General features: G+C 51.6%; 1 protein-coding gene across 6 annotated transcripts in view; it reads left to right on the top strand.

The window, feature by feature from the left end:
• LOC137376957 (proline-rich protein 5-like) overlaps positions 1 to 25,322 on the top strand; it is a 179,163-nt gene that overhangs the window by 112,573 nt on the left and 41,268 nt on the right. For 3 of the 6 annotated variants that reach the window (XM_068045952.1, XM_068045956.1, XM_068045954.1), the window contains exons 6-8: positions 959 to 1,050; positions 6,891 to 7,031; positions 21,645 to 21,722. In XM_068045952.1, the coding sequence (XP_067902053.1) occupies positions 959 to 1,050; positions 6,891 to 7,031; positions 21,645 to 21,722 (311 nt within the window). The remainder of the gene's footprint in view (positions 1 to 958; positions 1,051 to 6,890; positions 7,032 to 21,644; positions 21,723 to 25,322) is intronic. The other 3 variants (XM_068045953.1, XM_068045958.1, XM_068045957.1) reach the window with 1 other exon arrangement.

The following is a 25,322-nucleotide window of genomic DNA, read 5'->3' as shown; positions in this document are numbered from 1 at the left end:
CTAAAGACGGCCTTCCCGCCCAAAGGCCAAGTAAGGCCCTCAAATGGCCAATTAATAGCCACTTTGGAGCTGCTTCCTGCCTCCGCAGGAGTTCACAGAATCACAGAATAATAGTGTAGAAGAGGCCCTTCGGCCCATCGGGTCTGCACCGATGCATTAAAGACACCTGATCTGTCTACCTAATCCCATTTGCCAGCACTTGGCCCATAGTCTTGAATGCTATGACGTGCCAAGTGCCGATCCAGGTACTTTTTAAAGGATGTGAAGCAACCCGCCTCTACCACCCTCCCAGGTAGTGCATTACAGACCGTCACCACCCTCTGGGTAAAAAGTTCTTCCTCAAATCCCCCTTAAACCTCCTGCCCCTCACCTTAAACTTGTGTCCCCTCGTAACTGACCCTGAATTACATCAGCACCGGGGGTGGGGGGCTTCTGCCACCCGGGGAGGTCATCCAATGAAACAAGGCAGCCTCCCTGTGAGCTTTTGAGCAGGGCGGACTCCTACGTGGTCAATCTATGGCCCACAGAGGGCCCTCCGTGGCAAAGGCCGTCCCTTCGCTAACACCCCCTGACCTCAACAACCCGCCTCCCAGAGCTGCCAGCCGATCGGAGGCCCAACACTGGAGACCCGGACCCCAGGTAAGTGTGGCAGGGTCGCTGGGGCCAGTCTGGCAGGCCCCGGAGAGTGGCAGGATGGGAGCCCAAGCGCCATTGAATTGCGCCGCTGGGGTGCTCTGAAGGGCCGAGGCGGGATTCCCTCGCCTTTTCAGCCCGGTGTCGGGACCCCTGCTGTCTTCACTAAGTTCAGCCTATATGTTCCTGAGCACTGGCATTCTTCTTTTGGAAAGAAGTATTTAATGAAATCAGTTGGATGAAGTTTGTTTACCATTAAGCACCTCCATTTAGATGTGTTCTACCTTTCACAATATTCTGCCCATGTCTCTTCATTTGTTCTCAGGTGAAAATCTTTTGGAAGCTTTAACAAGAAGTTGGGATCATTTCTTTACTGAAATCTTACCCATGTTACAGGCCATATTTTACCCTGTGCAGGTAAGGAATGAACACATATTAGGCAAAGGCTAATGGTTGGTGAGAGCTACTTGACTTTCAGTGCAGGTGCAGCAGGTGCAGGCAGCCAGGCCCCCAAGGAACATGAATTAAAGAATTAAAATGAACTCCTCCTTCCACCTCCCCCACCCCCCCCCCCCACCCCACCCCACCACCTCCTCCGATGGCACAGTTGTGATGAATGGAATCAAAGCGTGCACATCAATGGGGCCCTGGTTTGATCTCTGGGCTGAGTTAGATAATCTTTGCCACAGTGGTAGAAGCAGCATGGCATTTATCCTGAGCTAGGGAGGGGGAAAATATTCAGCATTCCTGATCACGATCCAGTTGGAAAATGTGGATGTGTGCTCGTGTGTGTGCATTTGTATGTCTGTGTGTGTGTCTGCACGTGCACGTATATGTGCACATGTGATAATCTTGGTTTTTGCTCTGATGCCCCTATGGGTTGAATAGTAACTGACACTCATTGGCCAGGCTCATACATAAAGAATGGCAACGCGGGCAAAGTAACAAAGATTGCTCATGGGGCCACACCCAGCCGGGAGAGGTGGGATGGAAATTTTAACTTTTTATACTCAGGAAAGGAAAGCAGCAGCTGAGCAACTGTGTCACCTTAGTTGATGGTGTCATTGCAAGCGTGACACAAAGGGCAGGATTTTACTGTGGGCTTCAGCACTCTGTGTCAGGACCAAATGGGGGTCCCGAGCCCACAATTGCCAGCAGCGGGACGGGCTCAACTGTTTTCCCAGAGACCACCTCCTAATTGGCCCCCTCTGAGCTCGTCGTCCAATCAAGGGCAGCAGGAAAGATGCAGATGCTGCCGGCCCAATCAGAGGGCTGCCCCGCCAGAGTCTCAGCAGCCTCACGAGAAGAGCTGGGCACTGCTGAGGCAGCTCAGCAAACGCAAGGGGAGAAGTAAGTATAAAAATAAAAACCCTGAGGGTCCAAGCAGGTGGGTGTCTCCAGATGGCGGTTGGGTCCTCGGGGGAGGCCTTTCCTGCCTGTGACCCTCTCTTTGGTGCATGGAGCCTCCAGATTCAATGGCCACGCGGACGGCTGCAGGAAGGCTGGCTGCAGGAAGGCTGCCTCCATGAAGCTGGCAGCCTCCCCACACTGCAGCCCAGGAAACGTGCCCTTAATAGGGTCTTCAGTTATTTAAAATCGGCTGCTCACCTCCATTCGGCGGGCAGCCAATCCACAGCTGATCCTGCCGCTGAGAAACCTCACTGGCAGTAAGACTGCATTGGAGAGTCATCCTGATGCAGCTGCCCGCTATCTTCCCTGCACCCCTGCCTCCTAACCTGCCTCCCCAGAGCCGGGAAATCCCTGCCCAAGGATGTTCCATTATCCTTTCTTTCAGATGCCCTTTAATATTTTGCCCACAACAGAGGGTGGCACATTTTCCTGATCCATTTGGGACTCCCAGTAGCAAAATAGGCTTTCTACCCTCGACTTATCAAATTCCTCACTACCACGATTCTTCTATTCTCATGGATAGTGGCTCTCTTTTACCCATGGGCAACACCCTTGCTCTATGGAGCCATGATATTGCTCTTCATTACCCCTCCCCCATCTGCCTTGATCCTTGTCCCATCTTAGGTGTTAAAAACAGTGGGCTTATAGAACAAGTCCAAACCCACTGAGTTTCTCCAATCTCCTGAGGGCAGTCACCCACTTTCCACAGGATAATTCACATGTGGAACCAACTCTCCGATAAGGAGTTGATCCTGGGTCATGTGACACCTTTATAAGAGAACAGGACCTATGTCTATCGAGAAGGAGAATGTAGGTTATGGAGATTTTATTTAGAGATACAGCACTGAAACAGGCCCTTCGGCCCACCGAGTCTGTGCCGACCAAGAATTACCCATTTATACTAACCCTACAGTAATCCCATATTCCCTACCACCTACCTACACGAGGGGTAATTTACAATGGCCAATTTACCTATCACCTGCAAGTCTTTGGCTGAGGGAGGCAACCGGAGTACCCGGCGAAAACCCACATGGTCACAGGGAGAACTTGCAAACTCCGCACAGACAGTACCCAGAACTGAACCCGGGTCCCTGGAGCTGTGAGGCTGCGGTTCTAACCACTGCGCCACTGTGCCACCCACAACAACACTGTTCATACGCTTTTCCAGGGGAGGTTGTAGACGGGACTTGAGATGAGGTTTCATAGAATTCTCCCAATTGTCATGGAAGAGCTGTGGAAATCTGGGAAAAATGGGCACAAATTTTGGTTACTCCATTTTTCTTGGGTTTTCTTGGCTGTTCGTCTGCAGACAACCAGGAAACCGTTCGGTGGAAATTCACCACCTTAGTGTCCCTGGAACAGTGGGGTGCGATCAGCAAATGGTGTGGGAATAACAGTATGTGGGCTCTAATTGGAGTGCTTTGATCGGTCTTTTCTCCTTTGAGATTTTCTTCTGGTCAGAATCACAGAATTGTTACAGTGCAGAAGGAGGCCATTCGGCCCACTAAGTCTGCACCGGCTCTCCGAATGAGCAACTATTGAGTCCTATTGATGTGGATTGGAAGCAGCAAAATAAACAGTAACACTTTATTTAAACCCACTCCAGAGGTAGGAAATTATTTACATAAACTGAACAGACATTGGAAGTCTGTGGCTTTCCATACAAAAACTGATTGCTACATGAACTCAATAAAATCAAGCCAATGGCTCAAATTTACAGGTGTGGACTATACAAGACATTTAATTTTAATCTAGAATACTATAGGATCGATATTAAACCCCCCGCCCCAACACACACACACAGCGGCAGAGCATCATGGAAGGGGTGAGTTGACAATTAATAGTCTTGGAACAAGACCCCAACCTCAGGCATGCTCACCTGCCGCCATTTTTACTGTGGCAGGTTGTGTAACGTAGGTGGGACACATCAGTATAACATTTAAATCAACCTCCCACAGGCTCCCATGGTGCAGTTGGGAATCTGATTTTAAATTAATGGTTCACAAAACACGGCAGCGAAATGGAGTCGGGAGCAGCCGGCTGCAGCAAGTTAAGTGCTTTTTAGAGTATAGCTGGTGAGCCAGGAGAAGCAGGAGTGCACCTCCCACCCCTCACCCCTCACCCCTTCTGCCGATCACGGCCTCTCCTCACTGCTGCAATCAGCCGACTCCCACCCCCAAGACACGATCGTTCCCACCCATACAAATTGTTAGCCTGCAACTTCCCCCCCCCCCCTGGCCCCCCCCCCCCCAACAACCCACCAAGCCTGGATCTTTCCTGATTGCCAGGGACTGTCCCCAGCAATCCCCAGCCGGGGCCTCCTGCCACAACTTTCCCACCCGCCTGGAGGTCAATTTGGTCAACTTCCAGCGGGAAACGGTTGAGGAAAATAATAATGTAGTCCTCCTGTTGAATTCGGCAAGACTTCCACATCCCAGATTTTGGGGTTTCTTCTGCCTGTTACCCCGCTCCCTCCAAGGCTCCTCATAAATATCGGGGCCACTACTTCCGAAAGTGCTTAAAGAGTTCCTTGCCCTGGGGTGAAGTGACTTTCACCTTTCTCCTTCAAATTCTGTTCACCATTTTGAAAATCCTCCTAACAACAATTAATTAAGAATTTACAAGCAGCTGCATCTTATATTTTAACGTGTCTCTACAGCTTTTTGCCACTTATAAAGAACATAAGAATATAAGAAATGGGAGCTGCCATTCAACAAGACCATGGCTGATCTATCTCAACTCCACCTTTCCAACACTATCCCCATATCCCTTAATTCCCTTAGTGCTAAAAAATCTGTCAACCTCTGTCTTGAATGTACTCAATGACTGAGCATCCACAGCTCTCTGGGATAGAGAATTCCAAAGATTCACAACCCTTTGAATGAAAAATGTCTCCTCATCTCAGTCCTAAATGACCATCCCCTTACTCTGAGACTGTGAACCCGTGTTCTAGATTCCCTGGCCAGGGGAAACATTTTCTCAGTATCTAACCTGCCAAGCCCCTTATGAATTTTATATGTTTTAATGAGATCACCTCTCATTCTTCTAAACTCCAGGGAATATAGGCCTCGTCTACCCAATCTTTCCTCATAGGACAATCCCCTCATCTCAGGAACCAGTATGGTGAACCTTTGTTGCAATCCATCTCGGTCAAATATGTCCTTCCTTAGGTAAGGAGACCAAAAGTGCACACAGTACTCTGGGCGTGACCTCACCAATGACCTGTATAATTGTAATAAGAAATATGACAGTCTAAATATGACAAATGTGATTGAGTTTTAGGGATCCTCTGGACTCTCAGTTGGTTTATCTGTGAAGCTGCTGAGCCCCAGTGTGGCAGGAAGGGCCAGGATTGATCCCTGATTTATACTAAGTCAGCTGATGTCAAATGGGTTTGTGCTCAGATGGTGGAGGATGGCTACAGTTAACCTGAGCACCTATGGGCTATGGGGGGAAAGGTCAGCCAGGCACTCTGCTCCTAGTCAAGACTTGGGGTGCCTGCCCATTAGGGAGCACCAGGTGAGGAGTGGACAAACCTCATTTACAATACCTCTCACCATTATTCATGTCTGCTGAGGTTGGAGGTCTATAATAGGAATGTCTGCCTCCCATTCCCCAGCAAAGAATTACTGTCTTCTAGAAATGAGGGGGCAGGAAGGAAAATTGGTGAAGAAAATGTAAACTAAATAAATGAGTTTTATCTGTGCTGGCAGACTGGTTCACAGAGAATCATTCCCACCTTCAGTACCTTCCAAGCTCGCCAACCATCACGCACACATACTGATTCTGACTGTGATCGTGAGTCACAGAGACAAATCATTAAAATCTGCTCATTTAGAGCATTCGCTGAGGTCATTCTTTTGACTGAGTAAAATTTAGAAAAATATCTCAGGTCCCTTATCAGCATAAATTCCCTAAGTAACAACAGGTTTTATTGCATAGTCCCACAGGATTATTGTAAAGACGGTGATACGTTAAAGGAAATGACTGACGGGGATCAGCATCATATCTTCGGGCCAGCACTGAGCTCTGCGTTCAGTCCTTCGTGGTGCATGCAAAGTATTTGTAGATGTACGCAAATGCCCCAACTGATGACAGGAGTCTGTGGAGAAGCAGCTGGATGTCAGCTCATCACATCCTTCCAAAGGCTCCGCTGTGATCTGCAAATGAGTTTGTGAGACATCAGGCATGATGCCCTTACACATGAGGACACAGCATGTTGCTAATCTAATGTCAGCACCTTCATGCTATTATTATAAAGATTTAAAGATGTTTTAGATGGTGCAGTCAGCACACATCTATATCTATGTGAAAAACCTCAGGCCTGCATGCTCTCCTGTCTGTGCCACATGATTTCCTGTTGTCACGTTTTTGTTACACCAATGTCGACTTTCCGTTATAAATTCTTTTCTCCATTTATGATGGGAAACACCTATACAAAGTCATCGATCAGGAGTCTGAAGCAGTACTATACACTTGTATACCTGTTGTGGCAAGGTGGAGATACAGAAAAAGGAGTTCAGGGGCAGGGGGAAAGTATCTCAAGGTCGTACCACTCTGTGTCATGTGCATTAATGTGACAACAAACCGCACTCCTGCCCCTTGAGAAATCTATTTCCCTTCCGTTTATGAGGATTGTTGTTATTGAACAGAAACTTAACATGCTGGTATCATATTCCTCTCTTTACTATAAGAGATGTAATGCGTTTATTTCACAGCGTTAAGCATTTGTGCAATGACATTGACAAAGTAATTTTGAGCCTAAAATGAGTTGCAACTTTGCATAACAGTGAACATCCTCGTGAAAAGTAACATGAAGTAACTTCGATGATTGATTCTTTTATTAGGGGCAGGAATTAACCATTCGTCAGATGGCACTACTTGGATTCCGAGATCTGGTACTGTTGAAGGTAAATCTGGAGCAGGTGCTCCACCAACCTCATACCAATGTGCCTCCATCCATCACACAGATGCTACTAGTGCTTCAGGTAAGATGTTGATGTAAATGGGCCTGGTTTAAGCAAGCTAAAGCATGCAACTCCTTTTAAGACCATACCTAGGGCCAATTCGGTGCTTAGTGGGTCACTACGCATTCGGGTTTTTGAGCTGAGATACTGCAGGTTACTCAGGTGCGGTCTATATATCCAGAACACTTGACACTAAAACTGCTTCTAACTCGCTTGGTCGTGTTTTTTCTCTCCCCACTCCTTGCCAAATTTCTCTGCTAGTTTTTCTCCAATTAGCAGCTGTTGACTGCTTGCTGGAATGCAGTCCCACATACACTAGACACACTCCACGACCTTACAGAAGTAGTCATTTTTCAGTTGTGAGTCTTGACAGTGAATTGGGGCAAGCTATTCTACTATGGGAGGCCAAACCTGATTCTGCCCTCATGCATTGTCCACGCCTGCACACACATGGAGTGAAAGGTCACTTTTACCACCAGGAGGAAAGCAGTTGAAGCTGATCAGCCTTCCATTTTATACCCAGCCTTACTCTGGATCCCGGGAAGATATTGGCAGGGAAAATGGGGAGCAGTGTAAATTGGGTGGTGTGTAAATCAGGCGATTTGTAAATTGGGAGGGGTGTAAATTGGGAGCAGTGTAAATCGGGAGGGGTTTAAATCGGGGAGGGGTGTAAATCGGGGAGGGGTGTAAATCGGGAGGGGTTTAAATCGGGAGGGGTTTAAATCGGGAGGTGCGTAAATCGGGAGGTGCGTAAATCGGGAGGTGCGTAAATCGGGAGGGGTTTAAATCAGGAGTTGCGTAAATCGGGAGGTGCGTAAATCGGGAGGGGCGTAAATCGGGAGAGGTTTAAATCGGGGAGGGGTGTAAATCGGGAGGGGTGTAAATCGGAAGGGGTGTAAATCGGGAGGGGTTTAAATCGGGGAGGGGTGTGAATCGGGAGGGGTTTAAATCGGGGAGGGGTGTAAATCGGGAGGGGTGTAAATCGGAAGGGGTGTAAATCGGGAGGGGTTTAAATCGGGGAGGGGTTTAAATCGGGGAGGGGTTTAAATCGGGGAGGGGTGTAAATTGGGAGGGGTGGAAATCGGGAGGGGTTTAAATCGGGAGGTGCGTAAATCGGGAGGTGCGTAAATCGGGAGGGGTGTAAATCGGGAGGGGTGTAAATCGGGAGGGGTGTAAATCGGGAGGGGTGTAAATCGGGGAGGGGTGTAAATCGGGGAGGGGTGTAAATCGGGAGGTGCGTAAATCGGGAGGGGTGTAAATCGGGAGGGGTGTAAATCGGGAGGGGTGTAAATCGGGAGGGGTGTAAATCGGGGAGGGGTGTAAATCGGGGAGGGGTGTAAATCGGGAGGTGCGTAAATCGGGAGGGGTGTAAATCGGGAGGGGTGTAAATCGGGAGGGGTGTAAATCGGGAGGGGTGTAAATCGGGAGGGGTGTAAATCGGGGAGGGGTGTAAATCGGGAGGTGCGTAAATCGGGAGGGGTGTAAATCGGGAGGGGTGTAAATCGGGAGGGGTGTAAATCGGGGAGGGGTGTAAATCGGGAGGTGCGTAAATTGGGAGGGGTGTAAATCGGGAGGGGTGTAAATCGGGAGGGGTGTAAATCGGGGAGGGGTGTAAATCGGGAGGTGCGTAAATCGGGAGGTGCGTAAATCGGGAGGGGTGTAAATCGGGAGGGGTGTAAATCGGGAGGGGTGTAAATTGGGGAGGGGTGTAAATCGGGAGGGGTGTAAATCGGGAGGGGTGTAAATCGGGAGGGGTGTAAATCGGGGAGGGGTGTAAATCGGGAGGGGTGTAAATCGGGAGGGGTGTAAATCGGGAGGTGCGTAAATCGGGGAGGGGCGGAAATCGGGAGGGGTGTAAATCGGGAGGGGTGTAAATAGGGAGGGGTGTAAATCGGGGAGGGGTGTAAATCGGGAGGGGTGTAAATCGGGAGGGGTGTAAATCGGGAGGGGTGTAAATAGGGAGGGGTGTAAATCGGGAGGGGTGTAAATCGGGAGGGGTGTAAATAGGGAGGGGTGTAAATCGGGAGGTGCGTAAATCGGGAGGGGTGTAAATAGGGAGGGGTGTAAATCGGGAGGGGTGTAAATAGGGAGGGGTGTAAATCGGGAGGTGCGTAAATCGGGAGGGGTGTAAATAGGGAGGGGTGTAAATCGGGAGGGGTGTAAATCGGGAGGTGCGTAAATCGGGAGGGGTGTAAATAGGGAGGGGTGTAAATCGGGAGGGGTGTAAATCGGGAGGTGCGTAAATCGGGAGGTGCGTAAATCGGGAGGGGTGTAAATAGGGAGGGGTGTAAATCGGGAGGGGTGTAAATAGGGAGGGGTGTAAATCGGGAGGTGCGTAAATCGGGAGGGGTGTAAATCGGGAGGGGTGTAAATCGGGAGGGGTGTAAATAGGGAGGGGTGTAAATCGGGGAGGGGTGTAAATCGGGAGGTGCGTAAATCGGGAGGGGTGTAAATCGGGAGGGGTGTAAATAGGGAGGGGTGTAAATCGGGAGGTGCGTAAATCGGGGAGGGGTGTAAATCGGGGAGGGGCGGAAATCGGGAGGGGTGTAAATAGGGAGGGGTGTAAATAGGGAGGGGTGTAAATCGGGAGGTGCGTAAATCGGGAGGGGTGTAAATAGGGAGGGGTGTAAATCGGGAGGTGCGTAAATCGGGGAGGGGTGTAAATCGGGGAGGGGCGGAAATCGGGGAGGGGTGTAAATCGGGGAGGGGTTTAAATCGGGGAGTGGTTTGAATCGGGGAGGGGTGTGAATCGGGAGGGGTGTAAATCGGGAGGGGTGTAAATCGGGAGGGGTGTAAATCGGGAGGGGTTTAAATCGGGGAGTGGTTTGAATCGGGGAGGGGTGTGAATCGGGAGGGGTGTAAATCGGGAGGGGTGTAAATCGGGAGGGGTGTAAATCGGGAGGGGTGTAAATAGGGAGGGGTGTAAATCGGGGAGGGGTGTAAATCGGGAGGTGTGTAAATCGGGAGGGGTGTAAATAGGGAGGGGTGTAAATCGGGAGGGGTGTAAATCGGGAGGGGTGTAAATCGGGGAGGTGTGTAAATCGGGAGGGGTGTAAATCGGGAGGGGTGTAAATCGGGAGGGGTGTAAATAGGGAGGGGTGTAAATCGGGAGGGGTGTAAATCGGGGAGGTGTGTAAATCGGGAGGGGTGTAAATCGGGAGGGGTGTAAATAGGGAGGGGTGTAAATCGGGGAGGTGTGTAAATCGGGAGGGGTGTAAATCGGGAGGGGTGTAAATCGGGAGGGGTGTAAATCGGGGAGGGGTGTAAATCGGGAGGGGTGTAAATCGGGGAGGTGTGTAAATCGGGAGGGGTGTAAATCGGGAGGGGTGTAAATAGGGAGGGGTGTAAATCGGGGAGGTGTGTAAATCGGGAGGGGTGTAAATCGGGAGGGGTGTAAATCGGGAGGGGTGTAAATCGGGAGGGGTGTAAATCGGGGAGGTGTGTAAATCGGGAGGGGTGTAAATCGGGAGGGGTGTAAATCGGGAGGTGCGTAAATCGGGGAGGGGTTTAAATCGGGAGGGGTGTAAATAGGGAGGGGTGTAAATCGGGAGGGGTGTAAATCGGGAGGGGTGTAAATCGGGAGGGGTGTAAATCGGGGAGGGGTGTAAATCGGGAGGGGTGTAAATCGGGAGGGGTGTAAATCGGGGAGGGGTGTAAATCGGGGAGGGGCGGAAATCGGGGAGGGGTTTAAATCAGGGAGGGGTTTAAATCGGGGAGGGGTGTGAATCGGGAGGGGTGTAAATCGGGAGGGGTGTAAATCGGGAGGTGCGTAAATCGGGAGGGGTGTAAATCGGGAGGGGTGTAAATCGGGAGGGGTGTAAATCGGGAGGGGTGTAAATCGGGAGGGGTGTAAATCGGGAGGGGTGTAAATCGGGAGGTGCGTAAATCGGGAGGGGTGTAAATCGGGAGGTGCGTAAATCGGGAGGGGTGTAAATCGGGAGGGGTGTAAATCGGGAGGTGCGTAAATCGGGGAGGGGTGTAAATCGGGGAGGGGTTTAAATCAGGGAGGGGTTTAAATCGGGGAGGGGTGTGAATCGGGAGGGGTGTAAATCGGGAGGGGTGTAAATCGGGAGGGGTGTAAATCGGGAGGGGTGTAAATCGGGGAGGGGTTTAAATCGGGGAGGGGTGTAAATCGGGAGGGGTGTAAATCGGGAGGGGTGTAAATCGGGAGGGGTGTAAATCGGGGAGGGGTGTAAATCGGGAGGGGTGTAAATCGGGGAGGGGCGGAAATCGGGGAGGGGTTTAAATCGGGAGGGGTGTAAATCGGGAGGTGCGTAAATCGGGAGGGGTGTAAATCGGGAGGGGTGTAAATCGGGAGGGGTGTAAATCGGGGAGGGGTGTAAATCGGGAGGGGTGTAAATCGGGGAGGGGTGTAAATCGGGAGGGGTGTAAATCGGGAGGTGCGTAAATTGGGGAGGGGCGGAAATCGGGGAGGGGTTTAAATCGGGGAGGGGCGGAAATCGGGGAGGGGTGTAAATCGGGAGGGGTGTAAATCGGGGAGGGGTGTAAATCGGGAGGGGTGTAAATCGGGGAGGGGTGTAAATCGGGAGGTGCGTAAATCGGGGAGGGGCGGAAATCGGGGAGGGGTTTAAATCGGGGAGGGGCGGAAATCGGGGAGGGGTGTAAATCGGGGAGGGGCGGAAATCGGGGAGGGGTGTAAATCGGGGAGGGGTGTAAATCGGGGAGGGGTTTAAATCGGGGAGGGGTGTGAATCGGGAGGGGTGTAAATCGGGGAGGGGTTTAAATCGGGGAGGGGTTTAAATCGGGGAGGGGTTTAAATCTGGGAGGGGTGTGAATCGGGAGGGGTGTAAATCGGGGAGGGGTTTAAATCGGGGAGGGGTTTAAATCGGGGAGGGGTTTAAATCGGGGAGGGGTGTGAATCGGGAGGGGTGTAAATCGGGGAGGGGTTTAAATCGGGGAGGGGTTTAAATCGGGGAGGGGTGTAAATCGGGAGGTGCGTAAATCGGGGAGGGGTGTAAATCGGGGAGGGGTGTAAATCGGGGAGGGGTGTAAATCGGGGAGGGGTTTAAATCGGGAGTTCCGTAAAACGGGAGGGGTGTAAATCTGGGAGGGGTTTAAATCGGGAGGTGCGTAAATCGGGAGGTGCGTAAATCGGGGAGGGGTGTAAATCGGGGAGGGGTTTAAATCGGGAAGGGGTGTAAGTCGGGGAGGGGTGTAAATCGGGGAGGGGTGTAAATCGGGGAGGGGTGTAAATCGGGGAGGGGTTTAAATCGGGGAGGGGTGTAAATCGGGGAGGGGTGTAAATCGGGGAGGGGTGTAAATCGGGGAGGGGTTTAAATCGGGAGTTCCGTAAAACGGGAGGGGTGTAAATCTGGGAGGGGTTTAAATCGGGAGGTGCGGAAATCGGGAGGTGCGTAAAACGGGAGGGGTTTAAATCGGGGAGGGGTTTAAATCGGGGAGGGGTGTGAATCGGGAGGGGTGTAAATCGGGGAGGGGTTTAAATGTGGGAGGGGTTTAAATCTGGGAGGGGTTTAAATCTGGGAGGGGTGTAAATCGGGAGGGGTTTAAATCGGGAGTTCCGTAAATCGGGAGGTGCGTAAAACGGGAGGGGTTTAAATCGGGGAGGGGTTTAAATCGGGGAGGGGTGTGAATCGGGAGGGGTGTAAATCGGGGAGGGGTTTAAATCTGGGAGGGGTTTAAATCTGGGAGGGGTGTAAATCGGGAGTTCCGTAAATCGGGAGGTGCGTAAAACGGGAGGGGTTTAAATCGGGAGGGGTGTAAATCGGGGAGGGGTTTAAATCGGGAGTTCCGTAAATCGGGAGGTGCGTAAAACGGGAGGGGTGTAAATCGGGAGGGGTGTAAATCGGGGAGGGGTTTAAATCGGGAGGGGTGTAAATCAGGAGGGGTTTAAATCGGGGAGGGGTTTAAATCGGGGAGGGGTGTGAATCGGGAGGGGTGTGAATCGGGAGGGGTGTAAATCGGGGAGGGGTTTAAATCTGGGAGGGGTTTAAATCTGGGAGGGGTTTAAATCTGGGAGGGGTGTAAATCTGGGAGGGGTGTAAATCGGGAGTTCCGTAAATCGGGAGGTGCGTAAAACGGGAGGGGTTTAAATCGGGAGGGGTGTAAATCAGGAGGGGTTTAAATCGGGGAGGAGTTTAAATCGGGGAGGGGTGTAAATCGGGGAGGGGTTTAAATCGGGAGTTCCGTAAATCGGGAGGTGCGTAAAACGGGAGGGGTGTAAATCGGGAGGGGTGTAAATCGGGAGGGGTGTAAATCGGGGAGGGGTTTAAATCGGGAGGGGTTTAAATCGGGAGGGGTGTAAATCAGGAGGGGTGTAAATCGGGGAGGGGTTTAAATCTGGGAGGGGTTTAAATCGGGAGTTCCGTAAATCGGGAGGTGCGTAAAACGGGAGGGGTGTAAATCGGGAGGTGCGTAAATCGGGAGGTGCGTAAATCGGGAGGTGCGTAAATCGGGAGGGGTTTAAATCGGGAGTTCCGTAAATCGGGAGGTGCGTAAAACGGGAGGGGTGTAAAACGGGAGGGGTGTAAATCGGGAGGGGTTTAAATCGGGAGTTCCGTAAATCGGGAGGTGCGTAAATCGGGAGGTGCGTAAATCGGGAGGTGCGTAAATCGGGAGGGGTTTAAATCGGGAGGTGCGTAAATCGGGAGGGGTGTAAATCGGGAGGGGTTTAAATCGGGAGTTCCGTAAATCGGGAGGTGCGTAAATCGGGAGGGGTGTAAATCGGGAGGTGCGTAAATCGGGAGGGGTGTAAATCGGGAGGGGTTTAAATCGGGAGTTCCGTAAATCGGGAGGTGCGTAAATCGGGAGGGGTGTAAATCGGGAGGTGCGTAAATCGGGAGGTGCGTAAATCGGGAGGGGTTTAAATCGGGAGGGGTTTAAATCGGGGAGGGGTGTAAATCGGGGAGTGGTGTAAATCGGGAGGGGTTTAAATCGGGGAGGGGTTTAAATCGGGGAGGGGTGTAAATCGGGAGTTGCGGAAATCGGGAGGGGTTTAAATCGGGGAGGGGTTTAAATCGGGGAGGGGTGTAAATCGGGGAGGGGTGTAAATCGGGGAGGGGTGTAAATCGGGGAGAGGTTTAAATCGGGAGGGGTGTAAATCGGGGAGGGGTTTAAATCGGGGAGGGGTGTAAATCGGGGAGGGGTGTAAATCGGGGAGAGGTTTAAATCGGGAGGGGTGTAAATCGGGGAGTGGTGTAAATCGGGAGGTGCGTAAATCGGGAGGTGCGTAAATCGGGAGGGGTTTAAATCGGGGAGGGGTTTAAATCGGGGAGGGGTGTAAATCGGGAGGGGTGATAAATCGGGGAGGGGTGTAAATCGGGGAGGTGTGTAAATCGGGAGGGGTGTAAATCGGGAGGGGTGTAAATCGGGAGGTGCGGAAATCGGGAGGGGTGATAAATCGGGGAGGGGTGTAAATCGGGGAGGTGTGTAAATCGGGAGGGGTGTAAATCGGGAGGTGCGGAAATCGGGGAGGGGTTTATATCGGGGAGGGGTGTGAATCGGGAGGGGTGTAAATCGGGGAGGGGTGTAAATCGGGAGGGGTGTAAATCGGGAGGGGTGTAAATCGGGAGGTGCGGAAATCGGGAGGGGTGATAAATCGGGGAGGGGTGTAAATCGGGAGGGGTGTAAATCGGGAGGGGTGTAAATCGGGAGGGGTGTAAATCGGGAGGTGCGGAAATCGGGAGGGGTGATAAATCGGGGAGGGGTGTAAATCGGGGAGGTGTGTAAATCGGGAGGGGTGTAAATCGGGAGGTGCGGAAATCGGGGAGGGGTTTATATCGGGGAGGGGTGTGAATCGGGAGGGGTGTAAATCGGGGAGGGGTGTAAATCGGGAGGGGTGTAAATCGGGAGGTGCGTAAATCGAGGGTTTAAATCGGGAGGTGTTTAAATCGGGAGGTGCGTAAATCGGGAGGGGTGTAAATCGGGAGGTGCGTAAATCGAGGGTTTAAATCGGGAGGTGTTTAAATCGGGAGGTGCGTAAATCGGGAGGGGTGTAAATCGGGAGGTGCGGAAATCGGGGAGGGGTTTATATCGGGGAGGGGTGTGAATCGGGAGGGGTGTAAATCGGGGAGGGGTGTAAATCGGGAGGGGTGTAAATCGGGAGGTGCGTAAATCGAGGGTTTAAATCGGGAGGTGTTTAAATCGGGAGTGGTGTAAATCGGGAGTGGTGTAAATCGGGAGGGGTGTAAATCGGGAGGGGTGTAAATCGGGAGGGGTTTAATGCGGGAGGGGTTTAAATCGGGAGGGGTGTAAATCGGGAGGTGCGTAAATCGGGAGGGGTTTAAATCGGGAGTGGTGTAAATCGGGAGTGGTGTAAATCGGGAGTGGTGTAAATCGGGAGTGGTGTAAATCGGGAGTGGTGTAAATCGGGAGGGGTGTAAATCGGGAGGGGTGTAAATCGGGAGGGGTTTAAATTGGGAGGGGTGTAAATCGGGAGGTGCGTAAATCGGGAGGTGCGTAAATCGGGAGGGGTTTAAATCGGGGAGGGGTGTAAATCGGGGAGGGGTTTAAATCGGGAGGTGCGTAAATCGGGAGGTGCGTAAATCGGGAGGGGTTTAAATCGGGAGGTGCGTAAATCGGGAGGGGTGTAAATCGGGAGGGGTTTAAATCGGGAGGTGCGTAAATCGGGAGGGGTTTAAATCGGGAAGGGTTTAAATCGGGAGGTGCGTAAATCGGGAGGGGTTTAAATCGGGAGGGGTTTAAATCGGGAGGTGCGTAAATCGGGAGGGGTTTAAATCGAGAGGGGTTTAAATCGGGAGGTGCGTAAATCGGGAGGGGTTTAAATCGGGAGGGGTGTAAATCGGGAGGTGCGTAAATCGGGAGGTGCGTAAATCGAGAGGGGTTTAAATCGGGAGGGGTTTAAATCGGGAGGTGCGTAAATCGGGAGGGGTTTAAATCGGGAGGTGCGTAAATCAGGAGGGGTTTAAATCGGGAGGTGCGTAAATCGGGAGGGGTGTAAATCGGGAGGGGTGTAAATCGGGAGGTGCGTAAATCGAGAGGGGTTTAAATCGGGAGGGGTTTAAATCGGGAGGTGCGTAAATCGGGAGGTGCGTAAATCGGGAGGGGTGTAAATCGGGAGGGGTGTAAATCGGGAGGTGCGTAAATCGGGAGGGGTTTAAATCGGGAGGGGTTTAAATCGGGAGGTGCGTAAATCGGGAGGTGCGTAAATCGGGAGGGGTTTAAATCGGGAGGGGTTTAAATCAGGAGGTGCGTAAATCGGGAGGGGTTTAAATCGGGAGGTGCGTAAATCGGGAGGGGTTTAAATCGGGAGGGGTTTAAATCGGGAGGTGCGTAAATCGGGAGGGGTTTAAATCGGGAGGGGTGTAAATCGGGAGGGGTTTAAATCGGGGAGGGGTTTAAATCGGGAGGGGTTTAAATCGGGAGGTGCGTAAATCGGGAGGGGTTTAAATCGGGAGGGGTTTAAATCGGGAGGTGCGTAAATCGGGAGGGGTTTAAATCGGGAGGGGTGTAAATCGGGAGGGGTTTAAATCGGGAGGTGCGTAAATCGGGAGGGGTGTAAATCGGGAGGGGTGTAAATCGGGAGGGGTTTAAATCGGGAGGGGTTTAAATCGGGAGGGGTTTAAATCGGGGAGGTGCGTAAATCGGGAGGGGTTTAAATCGGGAGGGGTGTAAATCGGGAGGGGTTTAAATCGGGGAGGGGTGTAAATCGGGAGGGGTGTAAATCGGGGAGGGGTTTAAATCGGGAGGGGTTGAAATCGGGGAGAGGTGTAAATCGGGAGGGGTTTAAATCGGGAGGGGTGTAAATCGGGAGGGGTTTAAATCGGGAGGTGCGTAAATCGGGAGGGGTTTAAATCGGGGAGGGGTTTAAATCGGGAGGGGTTGAAATCGGGGAGAGGTGTAAATCGGGAGGGGTTTAAATCGGGAGGGGTGTAAATCGGGAGGGGTTTAAATCGGGAGGTGCGTAAATCGGGAGGGGTTTAAATCGGGAGGGGTTTAAATCGGGAGGTGCGTAAATCGGGAGGGGTTTAAATCGGGAGGGGTTTAAATCGGGGAGGGGTGTAAATCGGGAGGGGTTGAAATCGGGGAGGTGCGTAAATCGGGAGGGGTTTAAATCGGGAGGGGTTTAAATCGGGAGGGGTTTAAATCGGGATGGGTTTAAATCGGGAGGGGTTTAAATCGGGAGGTGCGTAAATCGGGAGGGGTTTAAATCGGGAGGGGTTTAAATCGGGGAGGGGTGTAAATCGGGAGGGGTTGAAATCGGGAGGGGTTTAAATCGGGAGGTGCGTAAATCGGGGAGGGGTGTAAATCGGGGAGGGGTGTAAATCGGGAGGGGTGTAAATCGGGAGGGGTTTAAATCGGGGAGGGGTGTAAATCGGGAGGGGTGTAAATCGGGAGGGGTTTAAATCGGGAGGGGTTTAAATCGGGAGGTGCGTAAATCGGGAGGGGTTTAAATCGGGAGGGGTTTAAATCGGGAGGTGCGTAAATCGGGAGGGGTTTAAATCGGGAGGGGTTTAAATCGGGGAGGGGTGTAAATCGGGAGGGGTTGAAATCGGGAGGGGTTTAAATCGGGAGGTGCGTAAATCGGGGAGGGGTGTAAATCGGGGAGGGGTGTAAATCGGGAGGGGTTTAAATCGGGGAGGGGTGTAAATCGGGAGGGGTGTAAATCGGGAGGGGTTTAAATCGGGGAGGGGTGTAAATCGGGAGGGGTGTAAATCGGGAGGGGTTTAAATCGGGGAGAGGTGTAAATCGGGGAGGGGTTTAAATCGGGAGGGGTTTAAATCGGGGAGAGGTGTAAATCGGGGAGGGGTGTAAATCGGGAGGGGTTTAAATCGGGAGGGGTTTAAATCGGGAGGGGTTTAAATCGGGGAGAGGTGTAAATCGGGGAGGGGTGTAAATCGGGAGGGGTGTAAATCGGGAGGGGTTTAAATCGGGAGGGGTTTAAATCGGGAGGTGCGTAAATCGGGAGGGGTTTAAATCGGGAGGGGTTTAAATCGGGGAGTGGTGTAAATCGGGAGGGGTTGAAATCGGGGAGGTGCGTAAATCGGGAGGGGTTTAAATCGGGAGGGGTGTAAATCGGGGAGGGGTTTAAATCGGGAGGGGTTTAAATCGGGGAGGGGTGTAAATCGGGAGGGGTGTAAATCGGGAGGGGTTTAAATCGGGGAGGGGTGTAAATCGGGAGGGGTTGAAATCGGGGAGGGGTTTAAATCGGGAGGGGTTTAAATCGGGAGGTGCGTAAATCGGGAGGTGCGTAAATCGGGAGGGGTTTAAATCGGGAGGGGTTTAAATCGGGAGGTGCGTAAATCGGGAGGTGCGTAAATCGGGAGGGGTTTAAATCGGGAGGGGTTTAAATCGGGAGGGGTGTAAATCGGGAGGGGTTTAAATCGGGGAGGGGTGTAAATCGGGAGGGGTTGAAATCGGGGAGAGGTGTAAATCGGGGAGGGGTTTAAATCGGGAGGGGTTTAAATCGGGAGGTGCGTAAATCGGGGAGGGGTGTAAATCGGGGAGGGGTGTAAATCGGGGAGGGGTGTAAATCGGGAGGGGTTGAAATCGGGGAGAGGTGTAAATCGGGGAGGGGTGTAAATCGGGAGGGGTTTAAATCGGGAGGTGCGTAAATCGGGGTGCTGTAAATCGGGAAGTGTGTCAATCAGGAGGGGTGTAAATCAAATGTATAAGTCGGGAGGGATGTAAATCGGGAAGGGTGTATATTAGGAAGTGTGCAAATCGGGAGAGGTGTAAATCGGGAAGTGTGTAAATCGGGCATGGTGTGAAAATTGGGCGTGTCTAAATTGGGAATTGTGTAAATCAGGAGGGGTGTAAATTGACTGTGTAAATTGAGATGTGTGTAATAAGGTGTGTAAATTGAATACTGTGTAAATCAAATGGTGTGTAAATCGTGAGGTGTGTACATTAAATGGAGTGCATATCGGGCAGTGTGTTAATTTGGCGATGTGTCAATCAAATGGTGTGCAAACCGGGAGGTATGTCAATTGAACGGTGCATAAATTGAATGAGAGTAAACCAAGAGGTGTGTAAATCAGGAGGTGTGCAAATCGGATGGTGTGTAAATCGGAAGGTGCGCGAATCAAATGGGTGTGTAAATTGGGAGGTGTGTAAATAGAATGGTGTGTAAATTGGAAGGTGTCCCTGAGACGGTGTCAGAGGTGGGGGGACCCATAGAATCGTGATGGGTGGCCGGGTGGCGTGGGGGCGGAGAGCCCATTGCCAAGCAATTTTTTTGGGAGTGGGATAAACCGACAAGAGCCTTCCCGCCCAGAGGCCAATTGAGGCCCTTAAGTGGCCTATTAACAGCTAATTAAGGGCCTCTTCCTGCCGCCACTGTGATCTTACCAGCAGCGGGGAAGTGGCCTCTGCCATGCAGGGAGGGCGACTTGTCTTACTGTGGGCTTGGGTGGGGCAGGGGTCCCTCCTGTGTGGGCAATGTGGCCTATGGAGGGCCCTAGCCGGGAAACAATGCACCTTCCAGGATCCCCTCCCCCTGAACTTTATTACCACCACCACCACCCCTTGCCGGGGCCTTCCAGCCTGGCCCCTGAAACCCTGCCTCACTTACCTGAGTTCCAAGATTCCAGCGCTGGGCCTGGGTCTGAGGTTTCTGCAGTACCAGCAGTGGCCACTACTCCCGGTAGCGCTGCCGATACCTTTGAGCTGCCAGCCTTGTGATTGGCTGGCGACTCTTGGAGTCTTTAAAGGGAAGGAGATCCCTGGCACCGGAAAGGTCATCTCCGCAACAACGGAGGATCACGCTGGGGAGTCAAAAGGGCCCAACGCCCGGAGCCCCACTCCTCCATAATATCCAGCCCATAGGCTGAAAGTCAGGAGGTGTATAAATCCAAAAGTGTGTAAACCGAATAGTGTGTAAATCGAATGGTTTGTAGATCCGGAGGTGTGTAAATCACATGGTCTATAAATCGTGAGGTGTGTAAATCAAATGGTGTGTAAAATGAATGGTGTCTACATTGCATGGTGTGTAAATCGAATGGCATGTAAATCGGGATGTGTGTAAATCGCATGGTCTATAAATCGGGAGGTGTATAAATCGAATGGTGTGTAAATCGAGAGGTATGTAAATTGCATTGTGTGTAAATCAAGAGATGTAGAAATCCAAAGCTGTGTAAATCTGGAGTTGTGTAAATCTGGAGGCGTGTAACTCCAGAGGTGCATAAATCCAGATATGTGTAAATCCAGAGATGTGCAAATCAGGAAGTGTGTAAATCAGGAGGCATATAAATCCAGAGCTGTGTAAATCAGGAGGTGTGTAATCCAGAGAAGTGTAAATCAGGAGGTGTGTAAATCGGGAGGTGTGTAAATCAGGCAGTGTGTAAATCGTGAGGTGTATAAATCCAATGATATGTAAATCCGGAAGTGTGTAAATCCAGGAGATATGTAAATCGGGAGGTGTATAAATCCAGAGGTGTGTAAATCGGGACTTGTATATATCGGGAGATGTGTAAATCGGGAGGTGTGTAAATCGGGAGGTGAAAGTATGGCCTTGTTTTCACTACCTGATCCCAGTTTGCTGAGCTCCTCTCCTCACTGGATAAACGCACTGAGCAGAATTTCGAACAAAATGAGAACATTGAATCAATGGGTTCATTTATCTCACAAGAGCTCTGCCGGGATGTTGTGTGGGCTGGGGAAATGGGGGTGGGTGGTCATTGCTGCAGGTTCATTGATCAATAGATGTAGACACTCAGAGCACAACACGAGGTGTGGCTGTAAAGGGTTTGGCAGACCAGTAAACAGAAGCTAGTGTACCTCTGACTGTGCTGTGCTAACTCTGAATTTATTCCAGCATGAAATCTGGGCTAGAGATTAGTGTTGGCCAGTGGCACGAAACAGGCAGTAGCCAACCTGCAACAAAAACAAGAAATGCTGGAATCACTCAGCAGGTCTGGCAGCATCTGTGGAAAGAGAAGCAGTGTTAACGTTTCGGGTCAGTGACCCTTCTTCGGAACCCTGCAGCCTGCTTTGCACTCTGTCGCCTTTCTTTTCCATGGACAAATCTCTACCCTCTTTGCTTTGCTGGAATGCTCAGCAATTCACTCAGCTCTATGCCACTGTGAGAAGCTATATTCAGCCAGTGTGTACTGTGCAATGTTAGATAAATCTTCTAGACGCTGACCCCAGCTTCATGTTTTCCCACAACTGAACTGGCCTTGAATGAAATGTGGAGCGAACCTGCAAAAAAGAATGACTCCAGCGCTCTGGTATTGCAAAGGCAGGGCAGACAAAAAATTCAACTATGGAGGCTTCACCCACAGGGAAAGACATATCAGAGTGGGGTGGGTTCTCATCGTCTGCCATTCTCCCCCAAAATTCTAAGTGGGAACAAGACCCCTTTAAAGTAAAAGTTCACCTTTTTAACATAGGAGTCTTTCAGCTGTTTTTTTAAGTAGTAGTTTCATCTTCAGGATCCCCTGTTAAGTTAGCATCTTCACATCAGAGAGGGGTCACAATCAGGACCACCTTTTAAAAAGCCATTGTACTTCTGCCCTGCACTTCAAAGATGATGTCTTGACATCAATTTAAATAGTGAGTGCAAATGACATTATCATGGGAACTGACAGAGTGCAGACTCTGGTATTTTGTGGGAGTCCAATTAACATCAGCAGAAATGTCACTAACCAAGCTGCTTTAGCGAGCTTGACATTTTAACAGTACTTGTTAACTCAGCTCCCTCAGACTGTCGGGCTCAATAACTCTCGAGGTGACGTCACAAGAACCTGCTGGTTAAACAGAAATAAACACCGGGTAAGCAAACAAAGAAAAGGCTGTTAATATTGTAATTTTTTTTAAGCAAATACCCTTTATGGTGAGAATCATTACACTAGATTCTGCTTTGAAGTGAATCAAAAGATGCATCATCAGTCTGAAAAGCGGACAACCAGCAGAAAGTGCTGAGTGAGCGAGTGGGTTTTTGTAAATGGTCATGTACAGCACAGAGGAAATGGAAATATGCCGGGTAGCTTGGCTAAGACTGAGCCAGCCCTGTAGCAGGAAGTGACTGTAGTATGAACCGTCACACAGAAGTAACCCTGGTGGGTGATGAAGGCAGAGGGAGGAACAGAGGATCACATTGAGGTTGCCAAGGGTTTTATTTTTAATTTGTTGCGAGGATGTGGACGGTGCTGGCAAACTACATGTATTGTCTATTTCTAGTTCTGAAACTGAGTGAAGTAAGCGTGTGATTGGTGTTATGTGTAGGGCAGACTGGGTAGAGGTGGAAAGCAGCCTTTCCCTCAGGACATGAATGAACCAGCTGTTTTTTTTGCAATAAAACTGAAGCTTTGCTGCTTATTCAGCTCTGCTGCCAGCCCACAAATCACCAGATTTATTAAAAACGATTTCACAGCTTACTATGGCAGGATTAGAAAGCACAATCTCAGAACTGCAAGCCCAGGGCGGCTGTGCCACTGTATACAAGCCCAGGGTGGCTGTGCCACTGTATACAAGCCCAGGCCCTTCATGGTGATGCAGAAATACTGAGATTGCAGGAAGTTGCCAGAGATCCTCCCGAATGCATTGCAAATGAGCCTGAGGGGGGCAGTTATTGGTTCAGGGTCCCAGGGAGGGGCATGTTATTGGTTCAGGGTCCCAGGGAGGGGCAGTTATTGGATGAGAGTCCCAGGGAGGGGCAGTTATTGGATGAGGGTCCCAGGGAGGGGCAGTTATTGACTCAGGGTCCCAGGGAGGGGCAGTTATTGGTTCAGGGTCCTAGGGAGGGCCAGTTATTGGTTCAGGGTCCCAGGGAGGGGCAGTTATTGGTTCAGGGTCCTAGGGAGGGGCATTTATTGGATGAGGGTCCCAGGGAGGGGCAGTTATTGGAGAGGGTCCAAGAGAGGGGCAGTTATTGGAGAGGGTCCAAGGGAGGGGCAGTTATTGGAGAGGGTCCAAGGGAGGGGCAGTTATTGGAGAGGGTCCCAGGGAGGGGCAGTTATTGGAGAGGGTCCAAGGGAGGGGCAGTTATTGGGTGAAGGTCCAAGGGAGGGGCAGTTATTCACTCAGGGTCCCAGGGAGGGGAAGTTATTGACTCAGGGTCCCAGGGAGGGGCAGTTATTGACTCAGGGTCCCAGGGTGGGGCAGTTGTTGAGTCAGGGTCCTAGGGAGGGGCATTTATTGGGTGAGGGTCCCAGGGAGGGGCAGTTATTGGATGAGGGTCCCATGGAGGGGCAGTTATTGGATGTGTCTCAGGGAGGGGCAGTTATTGACTCAGGGTCCCAGGGAGGGGCATTTATTGGTTCAGGGTCCCAGGGAGGGGCATTTATTGGTTCAGGGTCCCAGGGAGGGGCATTTATTGGTTCAGGGTCCCAGGGAGTGCAGTTGTTGGATGAGGGTCCCAGGGAGGGGCATTTATTGGTTCAGGGTCCGAAGGAAGGGGCAGTTATTGGCTCAGGGTCCCAGGAAGGGGCAGTTATTGGATGAGGGCCCCAGGGAGGGGCAGATATTGGTTCAGGGTCCCAGGGAGGGGCAGTTATTGGTTCAGGGTCCCAGGGAGGGGCAGTTATTGGTTCAGGATACTAGGGAGGGGCAGTTATTGGTTCAGGGTCCCAGGGAGGGGCAGTTATTGGTTCAGGGTCCCAGGGAGGGGCAGTTATTGGATGAGAGTCCCAGGGAGTGGCAGTTATTGGAGAGGGTCCTAGCGATGGGCAGTTATTGGATGAGGGTCCTAGGGAGGGGCAGTTATTGGTTCAGGGTCCCAGGGTGGGGCAGTTATTGGTTCAGGGTCCCAGGGAGGGGCAGTTATTGGTTCAGGGTCCCAGGGTGGGGCAGTTATTGGTTCAGGGCCCCAGGGAGGGGCAGTTATTGGATGAGGGCCCCAGGGAGGGGCAGTTATTGGAGAGGGCCCCAGGGAGGGGCAGTTATTGGAGAGGGTCCAAGGGAGGGGCAGTTATTGACTCAGGGTTCTAGGGAGGGGCAGTTATTGGGTGAGGGTCCCAGGGAGGGGCAGTTATTGACTCAGGGTCCTAGGGAGGGGCAGTTATTGGGTGAGGGTCCCAGGGAGGGGCAGTTATTGGATGAGGGTCCCAGGGAGGGGCAGTTATTGGATGAGGGTCCCAGGGAGGGGTAGTTATTGGATGAGGGTCTCAGGGAGGGGCTGTTATTCGATGAGGGTCCCAGGGAGGGACAGTTATTGGTGCAGGGTCCCAGGGAGGGGCAGTTATTGGTTCAGGGTCCCAGGGAGGGGCAGTTATTGACTCAGGGTCCCAGGGAGGGGCAGTTATTGACTCAGGGTCCTAGGGAGGGGCACTTATTGGGTGAGGGTTCCAGGGAGGGGCATTTATTGGTTCAGGGTCCCAGGGAGGGGCAGTTGTTGGATGAGGGTCCCAGGGAGGGGCAGTTATTGGGTGAGGGTCCTAGGGAGGGGCAGTTATTGGGTGAGGATCCCAGGGAGGGGCAGTTATTGACTCAGGGTCCCAAGGAGGGGTATTTATTGGTTCAGGATACTAGGGAGGGGCAGTTATTGGCTCAGGGTCCCAGGGAGGGGCAGTTATTGGTTCAGGGTCCCAGGGAGGGGCAGTTATTGGTTCAGGGTCCCTGGGGGGTGGCATTTATTGGTTCAGGGTCCTCGGGAGGGGCAGTTATTGGCTCAGGGTCACAGAGAGGGGCAGTTATTGGATGAGGGTCCCAGGGAGGGGGTTATTCGATGAGGGTACCAGGGAGGGGCAGTTATTGGATGAGGGTCCCAGGGAGGGGCAGTTATTGGTTCAGGGTCCTAGGGAGGGGCAGTTATTGGTTCAGGGTCCTAGGGAGAGGCAGTTATTGGTTCAGGGTCCTAGGGAGGGGCAGTTATTGAGAGGGTCATGGGAGGGACGGTTATTGGAGGGGTTCCCAGGGAGGAGTAGTTATTGAAGAGGGCATCAGGGAGGGGCAGTTATTGGAGGGGGTCCCAGGGAGGGGCAGTTATTGGAGGGGGTCCCAGGGAGGGGCAGTTATTGGAGGAGGTCCCAGGGAGGGGCAGTTATTGGAGGGGGTCCCAGGGAGGGGCAGTTATTGGACGGGAGAGGATCCCAGGTGTCTTTTGAGAAAAAGCAATGACTCGATAGCTATTTTAAAAGTTAGGGACATGTGAAGCTTATATTCTGCCAACCTGGCATGGTGCCGCTGAACCTGCCACATTGCAGAGACTGAACGTGGGATCTTCCTGTTCTTTCTGTCTCAGTATCACATCAGCTGGTGCATCTCAAAAATCGGTCCCTAGGTCTCTCAGTCGTATCACAAAGTGAAGCCATTCATACCATGGATGCGTTGGGTGTCTCATGGGAGCTTGATATAATCTTCATGTTTACAGAGCTATGTTTTGAACCACATCATGTGCAAGCATTTTTATCAAATTGTATTTAGTCGCTAACA

This window comes from Heterodontus francisci, chromosome 14 (genome assembly GCF_036365525.1).
Source record: "Heterodontus francisci isolate sHetFra1 chromosome 14, sHetFra1.hap1, whole genome shotgun sequence".
Classification (NCBI taxonomy): domain Eukaryota; kingdom Metazoa; phylum Chordata; class Chondrichthyes; order Heterodontiformes; family Heterodontidae; genus Heterodontus; species Heterodontus francisci.
Note: the sequence above shows the minus strand (reverse complement) of the source record. Positions and strands in the feature narration are given on the sequence as shown.